A 16,809-nucleotide genomic window follows, 5' to 3' on the forward strand; every position below is an offset into this window, starting at 1 on the left:
TAAATGAGAACAAAGATTTTAAAATTCATGATTATTTTGGTGCTGAAAGAGAACCTAACCTTATTTGAGTTAGAAAGGCAAGCGAGGCCTAACAAAAGTCAATTAGAAGATGTGACTGAGAAGGTTCTGCAGATAAATTAAAAAGCATTTATTGTTGGACTTGGGGAAAAAAAAAGTGCAACTGTGCTTGAAATCAAATTTTAAAACTTAAAAAAAATTACAAATGATTTAAATCTGAAATAAAACAAAAAAATGTTGGGAATGCACAACAGGTCTGTCTGTCTCGGGGAAACCAAACCTTGGGATCGCCTGCGACCTACGAGGTATTTTTTTTACATTTACTTACCTGAATATGGAGTCAGCAGTGCTCCTCCTGACCTCACATTTAACCTACCGCCATTCGGCGCTTGCGAATTTCGGACATCCGATCCCTGGCCTGACCCAATCCGATCCCTGGCCTGACCCAATCCGATCCTTGGCTTGACTCAATCCGATCCCTGGACCTGACCCAATCCGATCCCTGGCCTGACCCAATCCGATCCCTGGACCTGACCCGGATCCACTTACCCACGGGCTGCTGCGGTGCTAGCAAAGGCCGATATTGGACAGCTCTTTACTGGGTGGGGGGGCTCTGATGCCGCATCGGCTCCGATATAATGAGGCCCGAGATCTGGGGAGCCTCGGGCCTCGAAATTCATGCACAGGGAATGGATTCCCACCCAACCAAAAATGGGCAAGCCCAAGTTTCAGGGTCCATATATCTGATGAAGTAAGATACCTGCAAATTTAATTTAAAATTTGGCATTTCTTTTCTCCTGGTCCCCCTTCCTCCATTCTGTTTTACCTGGTTGAGAGGGCAGATATGTGGCCTGCTCCCAGGTATTGATCAGTGTTGTTCTATAGCCAGTCACTGGTCAATTCTCCTTCCATCCTAGTGGTAAAGTAACTCACCAAAGTTGACCACTTCCCTGGAGGTTTCGCTGAGACTACAAGCTCATTATGCAAGGAAATTGCAGATGTAACCTCTCTGTTATTCAACAGTGAAACATTTTTACGTTATTTAAGGCATCCACTTTTCTGATAGGAAGCAGATGGTTTTGAATATGCCTACTCTTTTAAGAAACGCACTGATTGATGAGGGAAGACCATTTAAAATCGAATTGAAGGTTCTGAATAGTAAAAATAGCAAACAATGATATTTAACACTCAGTTCTCCATAATTCACTAATCTAGTTTCACTTACACTGCAAAGGTGTGCTTTAAAGTGGAAGTTTCACACTTACCAGGAGTTACCATGAACTGTTATTTGAAGATAATTTGCAGCCAATTCTCACATGATTCTCATTTCAAGTCACAAGACACTACTGGCTGAAATACTAAAACCGCAAAATACTACTACAGCACAACGTTTTTGGAGAAATTCAACATTAGGGCCCAGAAATTCAGTGGGCTGCGCCACCAGTTAGCGCCCAAAGAGGGCACTCAGTGGCTTTAGCGCCACTGGCCACACCTCCCGCGGTATTTAGCGGGGCGCTAATGGCGGCGTTAGCCTGTAGCGCTGCGCCACCACCAATGACGTCATCGGTGTGCGCAGCGCCCCGCTCCGATCACCATATTTGGTCGCGCCCGCCTCTTTAACGCCGGTCGCAAATCGCGACCGGTTCACAGGGCCTACCTGTGACGGTAGTGGTGCAAGTTAAGGTGGAGGTGCGGGGCGGCCGCTTTTTCGGCGGCCGCCTGCTAGCACCTCCGTCCCCGGCCTCCTAACCCCCCACCCCCGCGGCATTGCCGGCTGTTTCCCGAGAGCCCGGCACTTCTCCTTGGTGCCGGGCTCATTTGCCGGCACTCGCGAGCGGGGATCGCGCTGTTGCAGGCACCTCCCCCTTAACAGTGGGAGGAAGGCCTGCAGTACCGCAGCGTGCCGTGCCGCTGTGGCCCTAAGCGCGGCGATATTCAGGGTGAGCGCCCCAAGCGGGGCGCGGGGAGCCTCGAGTAGCGGCCCACTTCCGTTTGGGGCGCAGAAACTGAATATCGGGATGGCGCAAGTGGCTCCGCTCGCAGCAGTAATTCCGGCGCCCAGGCGAGCTTGGCGCCCCAAACGGCGCCCAACTGAATTTCTAGGCCAAGTTTTTCACAAGTAATTATAAATTGAGATTTCTGCACATCAGCAAGCATCTTGAACTCTACAAAAGTGAAGCACAAATGGAAAACACAGAGACAACTATCATAATACTGTCCTTCAGCATTTATCTGCAGCAAAATTTGGAAACAATGGAACAAAACATCAGGAAATTTGTTTTTAATCACTAAAGTTACACATTTCTTCCATTTTTAAATCAAGTAATGCTTTACTCTATGAATATTGCAAACAGGACCAACTTTCTTCACTGTAATTTCTGCAGTCATTGCAACTTTAATGGCAAAAACTGTCCACGAGCTTTAGCTGAATGAAATAGATTTTTGATATTTGTCTAATTACACCCAAGAGAACATAAAATAAGAACATAAGAAATAGGAGCAGGAGTCGGCCATTTGGCCCTTCGAGCCTGCTCCGCCATTCAATGAGATCATGGCTGATCTTCTACCTCAACTCCACCTTCCCGCACTATCCCCATATCCCTTGGTTCCCTTAATAGCCAAAAATGTATCGATCTCTGTCTTGAATATACTCACCGACTGAGCATCCACAGCCCTCTGAGTGAAGACATTTCTCCTCATCTCATTCCGAAATGGCCGACCCCTTATTCTGAGACTGTGACCCCTGGTTCTAGACTCCCCAGCCAGGGGAAACACCCTCTCTGCATCTACCCTGTTAAGCCCTGTAAGAATTTTGTATGTTTCAATGAGATCACCTCTCATTCTTCTAAACGCTAGAGGTTATAGGCCTAGTCTACTCAATCTCTCCTCATAGGACAATCCCCCCATCCCAGGAACCAGTCGGGTGAACCTTTGTTGCACTCCCTCTATGGCAAGTAGATCCTTCAGAGAAGAGAAATTCTGTTTGGGGTCTATACTTATCATGACAGTGGTTCAAGTGGAAACAGGATATTAAAGAAAGACAAAATCCAGCACAATTTCAGTCATGAAACAGGTTTAAAAACAGATTCAGTTTCTGCCACCAATACTTGCTGAGTAAATGCCTGTCTCCTTTAAGCAATAGAAACATGAAAGCAGCAGCAGTGGTGAGAGGATAAAGAGCGGCCCAAGAGCAGCCAGAGAGCTTGGACCTGGGAGGGAGCAGCAGCGCGACCGGCGGCAGTTAAAAGCGGCGGCAGCGAACGAGGCCCGACCAGAGAGCTTGGACCTGGGAGAGAGCAGCAGCGTGACCAGCGGCAGTTAAAAGCGGCGGCAGCGAACAAGGCCCGACCAGAGAGCTTGGACCTGGGAGAAAGCAGCAGCGCGACCGGCGGCAGTTAAAAGCGGCGGCAGCGAACAAGGCCCGACCAGAGAGCTTGGACCTGGGAGAGAGCAGCAGCGCGACCGGCGGCAGTTAAAAGCGGCGGCAGCGAATGAGGCCCGACCAGAGAGCTTGGACCTGGGAGAGAGCAGCAGCGCGACCGGTGGCAGTTAAAAGCGGCGGCAGCGAACGAGGCCCGACCAGAGAGCTTGGACCTGGGAGAGAGCAGCAGCGCGACCGGCGGCAGTTAAAAGCGGCGGCAGCGAACGAGGCCCGACCAGAGAGCTTGGACCTGGGAGAGAGCAGCAGCGCGACCGGCGGCAGTTAAAAGCGGCGGCAGCGAACGAGGCCCGACCAGAGAGCTTGGACCTGGGAGAGAGCAGCAGCGTGACCGGCGGCAGTTAAAAGCGGCGGCAGCGAATGAGGCCCGACCAGAGAGCTTGGGCCTGGGAGAGAGCAGCAGCGCGACCGGCGGCAGTTAAAAGCGGTGGCAGCGAACGAGGCGTACCAATTCAACAGCAGAGGAGAGAGGTAAAAAGTAATCCAAGTGTGACATCAGCAGGAAGCAGGTAAGTGATTGGTTGGTGAGTATTTCTTTTATTACAAGCTTAAATTCTGCGGTTTATATTTTCTTGGGTCTCTGTGGTGTAGTGGGGACAGTTGCTAAATAAGCGCCCGAGAGTATATCTATAACTGGTGGTATTGAATTAATTTAAATTAATTAAAGGGGTAAGTCATGCCAGGAGAGCCCAGCCCCGTGTTATGCTCCTCTTGCTCTATGTGGGAATTCAGGGACGCTGCCAGTGTCCCTGATGACCACGTGTGCCATAAATGCATCCAGCTGCAGCTACTAACGGGCCGTATTGAGGCACTGGAGCTGCGGATGGATGGGTTGTGGAGCATTCACGATGCTGAGAGGGTCGTGGATTACACGTATGATGAGTTGGTCATGCCGCAGGGTAGGGCTGCACAGGCAGAAGGGAAATGGGTGACCACCAGGCAGAGCAGTAGAAGCAGGCAGGTAATGCAGGGGACCCCTGTGGCCATCCCCCTTTCAAACAGGTATACCAATTTGGATACTGTTGAGGGGGATGACTCACCAGAGGAAGGCAGCAGCAGCCAACTTCCTGGCACCAGGGGAGCTTCTGCTGCTCAGGAAGGGAGGAAAAAGAGTGGGAGAGCAATAGTGGTAGGGGATTCTATCGTAAGGGGAACAGATAGGCATTTCTGTGGCCGTAGACGTGACTCCAGGATGGTTTGTTGCCTCCCTGGTGCCAAGGTCAAGGATGTCACTGAACAGCTGCAGGGCATTCTGAAGGGGGAGGGTGAACAGGCAGAGGTCGTGGTTCACATTGGGACCAACGACATAGGTAGGAAGAGGGATGAGGTCCTGCAGCAAGAATTTAGGGAGCTAGGTAGCAGATTAAAGAGCAGGACCTCTAAGGCTGTAATCTCTGGATTACTCCCAGTGCCACGTGCTAGTGAGTATAGGAATAGGAGGATAGAGCAGATGAATGCGTGGCTAAAGAGTTGGTGCAGGAGGGAGGGCTTTAGTTTCCTGGATCACTGGGCCTGCTTCTGGGGAAGGTGGGACTTGTACAAGTCGGACAAGTTGCACCTGAACCAAAGCGGGACAAATATCCTTGCAGGGAGGTTTGCTAGCACTGTTCGGGGGGGTTTAAATTAAAATGGCAGGGGGTTGGGAACCTGAGCAGGGAGACAGAGGAAAGGAAAACAGGGATAAAAGCAAAAGATAGGAAGGAGAAAAACAAAAGTGGCAGTCAGAGAAATCAACGGTTTAAATCAAACATGGCCACAGCAAATAATAATCCTAATAGGTCTAAGAGCGTTAAAAAAACAAGCCTGAAGGCTTTGTGTCTTAATGCGAGGAGCATTTGCAATAAGGTGGATGAATTGGCTGCGCAAATAGAGGTAAACGAATATGATTTGGTTGGGATACGGAAACGTGGCTCAAGGATGGCCAAGACTGGGAACTCAACATCCAGGGGTATTCGATATTCAGGAAAGATAGGCAAAAAGGAAAGGGAGGTGGGGTAGCATTACTGGTTAAAGAAGGGATTAATACAATTGTAATGAAGGATGATGTGGAATCTGTATGGGTAGAATTGAGAAATACTAAGGGGGAAAAAACATTAGTGGGAGTGGTATATAGACCTCCAAACAGTAAGGCGGAGGTTGGGGATGGCATTAAAAGGGAAATTAAAGAAGCATGCAATAAGGGCACAGCAGTCATCATGGGTGACTTTAATCTACATATAGATTGGGCCAACCAAATTAGTAACAATACCGTGGAGGAGGAATTCCTGGAGTGTTTACGGGATGGTTTCCTGGACCAATATGTTGAGGAACCAACCAGAGATCAGGCCATCTTAGACTGGGTATTATGTAACGAGAAAGGATTAATTAGCAATCTGGTTGTACGAGGCCCCTTGGGTCGGAGCGATCATAATATGATCGAATTCTTCATTAAGATGGAGAATGAAGTAGTTGACTCAGAGACAAGGGTCCTCAATTTAAATAAAGGAAACTACGATGGTCTGAGGAGCGAGTTGGGTAGGATTGATTGGGGAATGGCACTCAAAGGGTTGACGGTGGATAGGCAATGGCAAACATTCAAAGACCGAATGGATGAGCTACAGAATTTGTTCATCCCAGTTTGGCGTAAAAATAAAACAAAAAAGGTGACTCAACCGTGGCTAACAAGGGAAATTAGGGATAGCATAAGATCCAAGGAGAGGACATATAAATTGGCTAGAAAAAGCAATAATCCTGAGGATTGGGAGCAGTTTAGGAGTCAACAAAGGAGGACAAAGGGATTAATTAAGAAAGGGAAAATAGAATATGAGAGTAAGCTAGCAGGGAACATAAAAACTGACTGTAAAAGCTTTTATAGATATGTGAAGAGAAAAAGATTGGTGAAGTCAAGCGTAGGTCCCTTACAGTCAGAATCAGGGGAATTTATAATGGGAAACAAGGAAATGGCAGACCAACTAAATACATACTTTGGTTCTGTCTTCACAAAGGAGGACACAAATAACCTCCCAGAGATGCCAGGGAACATAGGGTCTGATGAAAGAGAGGAACTGAAAGAAATCAGTATTTGTAGGGAAATGGTGTTAGGAAAATTGATGGGACTGAAGGCCGCTAAATCCCCAGGGCCTGATGGTCTACATCCCAGGGTACTTAAGGAAGTGGCCCTAGAGATAGTAGATGCATTACTGGTCATCTTCCAGAACTCGATAGACTCTGGAACGGTACCCATGGATTGGAGGGTAGCTAATGTTACCCCACTATTCAGAAAAGGTGGTAGAGAAAAAGCGGGGAATTATAGACCGGTAAGCCTGACATCGGTACTGGAGAAAATGCTAGAGTCTATTATAAAAGATGAAATAGCAGAGCACTTGGAAAGCAGTGACAGGATTGGACAAAGTCAACATGGATTTACAAAAGGTAAATCATGCTTGACTGATCTACTGGAATTTTTTGAGGATGTAACTGGTAAAATAGATAAGGGAGAACCAGTGGATGTGGTGTATTTGGACTTTCAGAAGGCTTTCGATAAGGTCCCACATAAGAGATTAGCGTGCAAAATTAAGGCACATGGGATTGGGGGGCAAGGTATTGACTTGGATAGAGAACTGGTTGGCGGATAGAAAGCAAAGAGTTGGAATAAACGGGTCGTTTTCCGAGTGGCAGGCAGTGACTGGTGGGGTACCGTAAGGATCGGTCCTAGGACCCCAGCTGTTCACAATATATATTAATGATCTGGACGAGGGAATTGGATGTAATATCTCCAAATTTGCAGACGACACAAAGCTGGGTGGGAGGGTAAGCTACGAGGAGGATGTCGGGAAACTCCAGTACGATTTGGACAGGTTGGGTGATTGGGCAGAAACATGGCAAATGCACTATAATGTGGATAAATGTGAGGTTATCCACTTTGGTGGCAAAAACAGGAAGGCAGATTATTATTTGAATGGCATTAGATTGGGAGAAGGGGAAGTGCAAAGAGACCTGGGTGTGCTTGTGCACCAGTCGCTGAAGGTAAGCATGCAGGTGCAGCAGGCGGTTAAGAAGACAAATGGTATGTTGGCCTTCATAGCAAGAGGGTTCGAGTACAGGAACAAGGATGTCTTGCTACAGTTGTACAGAGCCTTGGTGAGACCGCACCTTGAGTATTGTGTGCAGTTTTGGTCACCTTACCTGAGGAAGGACGTTCTTGCCATGGAGGGAGTGCAGCGAAGATTCACCAGGCTGATACCTGGGATGGCAGGAATGACGTATGAGGAGAGATTGTGTCGATTGGGCTTATACTCACTGGAGTTTAGAAGATTGAGAGGGGATCTCATCGAAACCTATAAAATTCTGTCAGGTCTGGACAGACTAGATGCAGGAAGGATGTTTCTGATGGCCGGGGAGTCCAGAACCAGGGGTCATAATCTAAGGATAAGGGGTAAGCCATTTAGGACTGAAATGAGGAGGAATTTCTTCACCCAGAGAGTGGTGAACCTGTGGAATTCTCTGCCACAGAGGGCGGTGGAGGCCAGTTCATTAAATATATTCAAGAAAGAGTTGGATATATTTCTTGAGGCTAAAGGGATCAAGGGATATGGGGAAAAGGCAGGGACAGGGTACTGAATTTGGATGATCAGCCATGATCACATTGAATGGCGGAGCAGGCTCGAAGGGCCAAATGGCCTACTCCTGCTCCTATCTTCTATGTTTCTATGTTTCTAAAGCAGCGGCAGTGGTGAGAGGATAAAGCGCAGCCCGAGAGCGGACCTGAATTAAAGCAGCGGCAGCGGCGAGAGGATAAAGAGCGGCCCGGGAGCGGACCTGAATTAAAGCAGCGGCAGCGGCGAGAGGATAAAGAGCGGCCCGGGAGCGGACCTGAATTAAAGCAGCGGCAGCGGCGAGAGGATAAAGAGCGGCCCGGGAGCGGACCTGAATTAAAGCAGCGGGAGCAGCGAGAGGATAAAGAGCGGCCCAAGAGCGGACCTGAATTAAAGCAGCGGCAGCGGCGAGAGGATAAAGAGCGGCCCGAGAGTGGACCTGAATTAAAGCAGCGGCAGCGCGAGGCTCCGATTCAAAAACAACATCAAACAGTGACGTCACAGGAGAGCAGGTTAGGTGATTGGTTGGTGAGTATTACAGCTCTTTTTTGCTCTCTAAGTTAGGGAAGGAGGTTAAATTAAGAGCTGAGCCGGTACTTATTAAATTAATAGGGCAGTAATTCCTCCCCAAACGCGTGAGTACGGAAGGGGTACTCACGCGTCTGGCCGGAGGAAATGCCGGTTTTCAGCATGCACAGCGCATGCGCTGAAAACCGGCATTTCCTCTCCTCTAACCCAAGAGGTGAAGAGGCTAGCACGTGCGCTGTAGGGGGCAGCGCGTGCGTCTTGGATTTCCTCTGTTTTGGGGGATTTGCGCATGTGTAAAGGCCTCCGGACTTTACGCTTGTAAAAAGCACACGTAAGTATTTATTTTTACAGGTAAGTGGTGTTTTAGTGCAATTTAGAAATTTTTTTTCCATAGGTTTATTATTTTAAAGAATCTACAATAAGGTAAGTTTAGTTTTAGACCCTTTTTATTACAAATTTATTTTTTTCAAAAAAAAATTATTGTTTAAATTATTTTTTTTAACTTATTTATACTTAATTTAATGATTGGGATGTTTTTTTAAATTTTATTTAAAGTTTAAGTAGTGTTTTGGGGTGCAGTACTTTTCATGAGTTTGACAGTTCTTACTCTCAAACTTATGAATGAAGTTTCCCCTCCCCTGATTGGCTGAACAGTGCTCACCTGATCCCAGCCGGCACATCGCACTAACTACGCCGCTGGGTCAGGTTAGCACAGCGCGCCGACATCAGAACCGGGCCACTGACAGGAAATACACTGCGGGCCAGGTTTCAGATGTCGGCGCGCTGGGTAAGTGCACATCGGGGGCTTGCACGCACGGCAAGCCCCCGACACCAAGTTCTGGGCCAATAACTTAAACTAAATAAAATAATCAAACAATATACCTAAAATATCGACTGAATAAAATATTTAACTAGTTAATTAATAAATAAAACCAGGTTAGAGATGGCAGGGCAGGCGATGTGTCGTAACTGCAGCATGTGGGAGTCTGTGGAGAGTATCGCGATCCCGAGCAAACACACCTGCAGTAAGTGTCTGCAACTCGAGGAACTTCGGCTCAGTGTTGTTGAGCTGGAGTACGAGCTGCAGACATTGCGATACATCAGGGAGGGGGAGAGTTACCTGGACACTTTGTTCCAGGAGGCAGTCACACCCTTTAAGTTAAGTAGCACTTTAGAGTTCGTCAATGGTCAGGGACAGGAGGGTGTGACTGCGAGTCAGGAAGGTATGGGGACCCAGGATGTTGTGATGGAGGAGCCTCAGCCCTGGACCTTGTCCAATAGGTACGAGGTACTTTCTACCTGTATGGATGAGGAAAAGGACTACAGGGAGGATGGACAAACTGACCACGGCACTGTGGTACAGGGGGCCATCCAAGTGGGGGGAGAAGGAAGGAATGTGGTTGTAGTCGGGGACAGTATAGTCAGGGGATTGATACTGTTCTCTGCAGCTGCGAAAGAGAGTCCCAAAAGCTGTGTTGCCTGTCCAGTGCCAGGGTTAAGGGTATCTCCTCATGGCTGGAGAAGAATTGGAATGGGAGGGGGAGGATCCAGTAGTCGTGGTCCATGTAGGAATCAACAACATAGGTAGAAATAAGAATGAGGTTCTGCTGAGGGAGTTTGAGGAGCTAGGGTCTAAATTAATAAGCAGAACCACAAGGGGAATAATCTCTGGATGACTACCTGAGCCACGTGCGAATTGGCATAGGGTCAAGCAGATCAGAGAGTTAAATGCGTGGCTCAAAGAGTGGTGTGGGAAAAAGGGGTTTCAATTCATGGGGCACAGGCACCAGTACTGGGGAAACAGGGAGCTGTTCCGTTGGGACGGGCTCCACTTAAACCGGGCTGGGACCAGCGTCCTGGCAAATCGAATAACTAGGGCTGTAGGCAGGGCTTTAAACTAAAAAAAGGGAGAAAGGTTCAAGTGAGGGGAAGTTTAGAAATCTAAAGGGAAAGGTCAAGGCAATAGAACAGTTTAGCGATTTGGGTAAAAATAAGCAGCGTGTGACAGGAAGGGACAGAGAGTTTAACAGTAGCAGTGCAGCAGAGAATAAGGTCAAAGCAGGGAATAATGGTAAAAAATTTAAATGAAAGGCGCTTTATCTGAATGCATGAAGTATTCGTGACAAGATAGATGAACTAATAGCACAAATAGAGATAAATGGGTTTGATCTAATAGCCATTACAGAGACGTGGTTGCAAGGTGGCCAAGGTTGGGAACTAAATGTTCCAGGGTACTTGACGTTTCGAAAAGACAGGCAGAATGGAAAAGGAGGGGGAGTAGCCCTGATAATAAAGGATGACATGACACCAGTAGCGAGAAAGGATCTCGGCTCGGAAGATCAGGAAATAGAATCAGTATGGGTGGAGATAAGGAATAACAAGGGGCAGAAAACACTGGTAGGAGTAGTATATAGGCCTCCTAACAGTAGCTATACCATTGGACAGAATATTAATCAAGAAATAGTAGGAGCTTGCAACAAAGGTAATGCAATAATCTTAGCGGACTTTAATCTTCATATAGACTGGACAAATCAAAATTGGCAAAGGCAGTCTGGAGGACGAGTTCATGGAATGCATTCGGGACAGCTTCCTGGAACAATATGTCATGGAATCAACCAGGGAACAGGCTATTTTAGATCTTGTATTGTGTAATGAGACAGGGTTAATTAGCAATCTCATAGTAAAGGATCCTCTGGGGCAGAGTGATCATAATATGATAGAATTTCACCTTAATTTTGAGAGTGACTTGCCTAAGTCAGAAACTAGAGTCTTAGGGGGAGAAATTCGGTATCGCCACATTTGGGGTGCAATTATCGGCCAGGCGCAAAGTTTAGCACCTGGCACTAATTATCGCCTCCGACTGTAAACTTGGCTTCTATCGCTCTGGAGGTGATTGGAGCGCTAAATCAGGCGCTACACACCTCTCTTAAGGCGCGAGGCGCTAACTCAGAGCGCTGGCGAAGCTCATGTGATGTCAGTCAGCAATGGAACACAGACACACTGGCACCGGCCAGTTCTTAAAGGGAAGGGTCGATCTTGCTCTCCATCCACACCTTGCTCATTGCAGCCTTGAATCTCGGCCTGGAGAGACCTGTACATCAAATCTGCTGGAAAGAACAATGGAGAGGCCCAGGGAAAGATGTCAGAGTGCAACCCCCAAAGTCTCTTCTAAATTGATGTAAGGAAGATCAAATCAAAATGAACCTGCAAAGTGCTGCTCAGTACCCAAAACGCTTCAACACAGCATTGAATATCTCCAGGAGTCTCTCTCCCTCACTCAGAATGTGTGGTGCAAAAATGTCGCCGAAAAAAAAGGCAGGAAGCGGTCGCCTTTAAATAGCGCTCCCCCAGTCCCTTCCTGACTGCAAAATGCTCCCCTCAACCTGTCGTTGCTAACGGCAGGTGGTAAGGCAGGGGGCGCCACTCAATATCCAGGGCGCTACCGGGGCGTTGCACGCTCAACTGTCGTCACGATCTGCAGGCACAGGAGATCATGGCAGTAGTGTTTAGCAGTGCCGCAAAATGTCTGGTCAATTTCGCGAGCGGCGCAAATATCGCCGCACCCGGGCGCTAGTTGCTTTGCACCCCATTAACGCCCTCTTAAGGTGCTAACGGGAGGCGCAAACCAACTGAATTTTTCCCCCTGAAACTTAAATAAAGCCATTTACATACGTATGAGGGGCAAGTTGGCTAAGATAGATTGGAAAAATTGATTAAAATGTATGGTGGTAGATAAGCAGTGGCTAGCATTTAACGATATATTTCATAATTCTCAACAAAAATCAAAAATACATTCCATTGAGAAACAAAAACTCCACGGGAAAAGTGATCCAACCATGGCTAACTAAAGAAGTTAAGGATAGCATTAGATTGAAAGAAGAAGCTTATAATGTTAAAAGAATAATAGTTAGCCTGAGGATTGGGAGAGTTTCAGAAACCAGCAAATGATGACCAAAAAATTGATTAATAGGGAAAAAATAGAATATGAGAGAAAACTAGCAAGAAATATCAAATCAGATTGTAAGAGCTTCTACAAGTATGTAAAAAGGAAGAGAGTAGCAAAAGTAAACGTTGGTCCCTTAGAGGCTGAGACAGGAGAAATTATTATGGGGAATAAGGAAATGGCAGAAACGTTAAACAAATATTTTGTATCTGTTTTCACATTAGAAGACACAAAAAGCATACCAAAAATGGTGGGGAACCAAGGGTCTAATGAGGGTGAGGAACTTAACGTAATTAATATAAGTAGAGAAAAAGTACTAGAGAAACTAATGGGACTAAAAGCTGACAAATCCCCTGGACCTGACGGCCTACATCCTAGGGTTCGAAAAGAGGCTGAAGAGATAGTGGATGCATTGGTTTTGATCTTCCAAAATTCCCTAGATTCTAGAATGGTCCCAGCGGATTGGAAGGTCGCAAATGTAACATCGCTGTTCAAGAAAGGAGGGAGAGAGAAAACAGGGAACTACAGGCCAGTTAGCCTGACATCAGTCGTCGGGGAAATGCTGGAATCCATTGTTAAGGAAGTGGTATCAGGGCACTTAGAAAATCATAACATGATTAGGCAGAGTCAACATGGTTTTATGAAAGGGAAATCGTGTTTGACAAATTTATTAGAATTTTTTGAGGATGTAACTAGCAGGGTAGATAAAGGGGGACAAGTGGGTGTAGTATATTTGGATTTCCAAAAGGCATTTGATAAGGTGCCACATAAAAGGTTATTACACAAGATTAGGGCTCATGGGGTTGGGTGTAATATAGTAGCATGGATAGAGGATTGGTTAACGGACAGAAAACAGAGAGTAAGGATAAACGGGTCTTTTTCAGGTTGGCAGGCTGTAACTAGTGGGGTGCCGCAAGGATCAGTGTTGGGGCCTCAGCTATTTACAATCTATATTAATGACCTAGATGAAGGGACCGAGTGTAATGTATCCAAGTTTGCTGACGATACAAAGCTAGGTGGGACAGTAAGCTGTGAGGAGAACACAAGGAGGCTGCAAAGGGATATAGATAGGCTAAGTGAGTGGGCAGTAAGGTAGCAGATGGAGTATAATGTAGGGAAATGTGAGGTTATTCACTTTGGTAGGAAGAATAGGAAGACAGAATATTTTTTAAATGGTGAGAAACTATTAAATGTTGGTGTTCAGAGAGATTTAGGTGTCCTCGTGCAACAAACACACAGAGTTAGCCTGCAGGTACAGCAAGCAATAAGGAAGGCAAATGGCATGTTGGCCTTTATTGCAAGGGGGTTGGAGTATAAGAGTAAGGAAGTCTTGCTACAATTGTACAGGGCCTTGGTGAGACCACACCTGGAGTACTGGGCACAGTTTTGGTCTCCTTATCTAAGGAAGGGTATACTTGCCTTGGAGGCGGTGCAACGAAGGTTCACTAGATTGATTCCTGGGATGAGAGGGCTGTCCTATGAGGAGAGATTGTGTAGAATGGGCCGATACTCTCTGGAGTTTAGAAGAATGAGAGGTGATCTCATTGAAACATACAAGATTCTGAAGGGGATTGACAGGGTAGATGCTGAGAGGTTGTTTCCCCTGGCTGGAGAGTCTAGAACTAGGGGGCATAGTCTCAGGATAAGGGGTCGGCCATTTAAGACTGAGATTAGGAGGAATGTCTTCACCCAGAGAGCTGTGATTCTTTGGAATTCTCTGCCCCAGAGGGCTGTGAATGCTCAGTCTTTGAGTATATTCAAGGCTGAGATCAATAGATTTTTGGACTCTAGGGGAATCAAGGGATATGGAGATCGGATGGGAAAGTGGAGTTGAGGTCGATGATCATCCATGATCTTATTGAATGGCGGAGCAGGCTCAAGGGGTCGAATGGCCTACTCCTGCTCCTATTTCTTATGTTCTTATAAAGTGGTTCCCCTTTCATTTATTTTCAAACTTTGAATTGTTTAATGTAACTTGTAGAGTTCAGCATGTCGGCTTAAATGGAGAAAATCTATCTAAATACTGTTGTTTAGTGGGCTCATTAAACAAATTTTCAGGCCTCCATGCTCAAATTGCACATTCTGCCTACTGATCAGTGTGGCTGTACACAGGGTGCTCCAATGACTAGCACACTCAATTTGAGTAGCTGCAACCCAGAACCTAATTACGCATGGAACCACAATTCAGCAGAAAATTGGTCATTTCTATCAGACAAATCAAGGATGGACAGAGCGCAAAAATGAAGAAAATCATACTGATCCCGTAAGGCGCATAGAAGGATTGGTGAATGAACACAACTTCTCAACAGAAAAGTATCTCCCTTACTTGTTGTACAATGGTAGTCAGTTCCAGGCAGAGCTGAATGACGTTGTTTCGAGTAACAGAATAGTCCGTCACAGCAGCAAACGGAGATCTAGTGGAAAAAGAAAATTATTAATATAACCAACTTCCACTGTAATTAGTACCTGTAGTAATGAAAAACAAAAAACACATATACATATCCTACAGGTAGACTATCCTTTATCCGAACTTCCGAAAACCGAAAACCTCTAAAAACCGAAAGTTTTTTCGTTCAGCGTAAGTCGTGCGCACGACATGACCAGAGTGGCGCACGACTTACGCTGAGCAGGGCAGAGGGTCACAGAGTTTCCTCCTGGGTAGGAGATTGCAGGCCGAGCCGGGCAGTGTGAAGGAGGTACCGGGAGAGTGAAGCCAACAATACAGCGGCCCGTCCGATAGCTGCAGCGGCCCGTCCGATATTCTTTTCTCCCCCCCCACCCGACCCGACCCGACCCCCGACCCGCGGCCTGTCCGATATTCTTTTCTCCCCCCCCCACCCGACCCAACCCGACCCCCGACCCATCCGATATTCTTTTCTCCCCCCCCCACCCGACCCGACCCGACCCGCCCGATATTCTTTTCTCCCCCCCGACCCCCACCCCCTGACTTGAACCGTGGCCCTTCCGATATTCTTTTCTCCCCCCCCACCCGACCCCCGACCTGATTTGCTGGCCAGCTTAGTAGGAGTCAGCCGATATCCGGCTTTCCAGAGAAGCAGGAAGGGGAATGAGACACGGAACAGTTGCAAGAGGTAGCCTGAACTTTTAAAATTTATATTAAATACAAATTTCCCAGTCTTATAATAATACCTTCTGAAATCCGAAAAATTCCGAAAACCGAAACTCAGCTGGTCCCAAGGCTTTCGGATAAGGGATAGTGTACCTGTACTAAGACTTTGCTGCCATCAAGCAACATAAAAGGCATCATAAATGTAAATGACCCAACATGTTGGTACTAAAAATAGGTTGGCTAGCTTCCTACAAAGTGACAACCAAAAAAAAATCATAATTTCAATATGAATCAGAACTCACCAGAAAAAGATTTTGCAATCAAATATTCTAGGAAACACACCAGACCTACAAAGAATCAATTCACAGGGTAAAATTTTTAGATTTTCAGTTTAAGTTGAAAAATAAAATCCAGCTGATTTTTTTTTTCTGGTTGAGGAAGAGGGGAAATGGACATTTCATATTCCAGCTGCTGATCAAAGAAAGATTCACCGTTACAAAAAACGTTTTCTAATTTTATTCAAAATATACAGAAAGTGCCAAAGCTGTGTAACCTGAATATATCAGAAATTTAAAAGAAATTCCCCAAATGGCAGATTGGACACCAGTGCGCCGTAACTGTGAATTACATCAAGCTGGTGGCATATGACACAGCAAAGGGAGAGTTAAAAACAAGACATCTATCTATGTAGCACTTTGTCACCTTTAGCAACATCTCAATGTGCTTCAAATGCCATGAGGTACTTTGAAATGCAGAGACTGCCGTGAGGTAGGCAAATGTGGCAGTCATTTTCCACACAGCAATATTTCACAAGCAGCCATGAGTTGAACCGCTATTTGTTGTTTAGGTGGGGGTTGATAAACGACTGTACCCAGGACACCAAGAAAATACCATCTGCTTCATTTAATAGTGTGGTGCGATCTTGAACACCCACTTGAATCACTCGAACAGACGGATGAGGCCTTAGCTTAACACCTCATCTGAATGATGACACAACTGACAATGTCGCATTCGTACTGGATTGAAATGACAGCCTAGGTTATATACACAAGGATGCAGCTAACAGGTAAACAGCTGAAGAAGATGGGAAGACCAAGGAAAACAGGAGAAACTGCGGACAGACAGGCAATCCAGTAAGGAAATTTGCTGACTGTCAGCACAAAGACAGCAGAACACTGTGAATAAAAACCAATAACAATTACGATTATGTTTCCCAAGGCATTGCTATCAGGCAGTC

At 46.4% G+C, this 16,809-nt stretch overlaps 1 protein-coding gene across 1 annotated transcript in view; it reads right to left on the bottom strand.

Moving 5' to 3' along the window:
* cnksr2a (connector enhancer of kinase suppressor of Ras 2a) overlaps positions 1–16,809 on the bottom strand; it is a 775,384-nt gene that overhangs the window by 483,570 nt on the left and 275,005 nt on the right. The window contains exon 4 of the mRNA XM_086006247.1: positions 14,829–14,916. Within this exon, the coding sequence (XP_085862373.1) occupies positions 14,829–14,916 (88 nt within the window). The remainder of the gene's footprint in view (positions 1–14,828; positions 14,917–16,809) is intronic.

Source organism: Somniosus microcephalus, chromosome 14 (genome assembly GCF_052327205.1).
Source record: "Somniosus microcephalus isolate GS21.2 chromosome 14, FLI_Smic_1.0, whole genome shotgun sequence".
Taxonomy (NCBI): domain Eukaryota; kingdom Metazoa; phylum Chordata; class Chondrichthyes; order Squaliformes; family Somniosidae; genus Somniosus; species Somniosus microcephalus.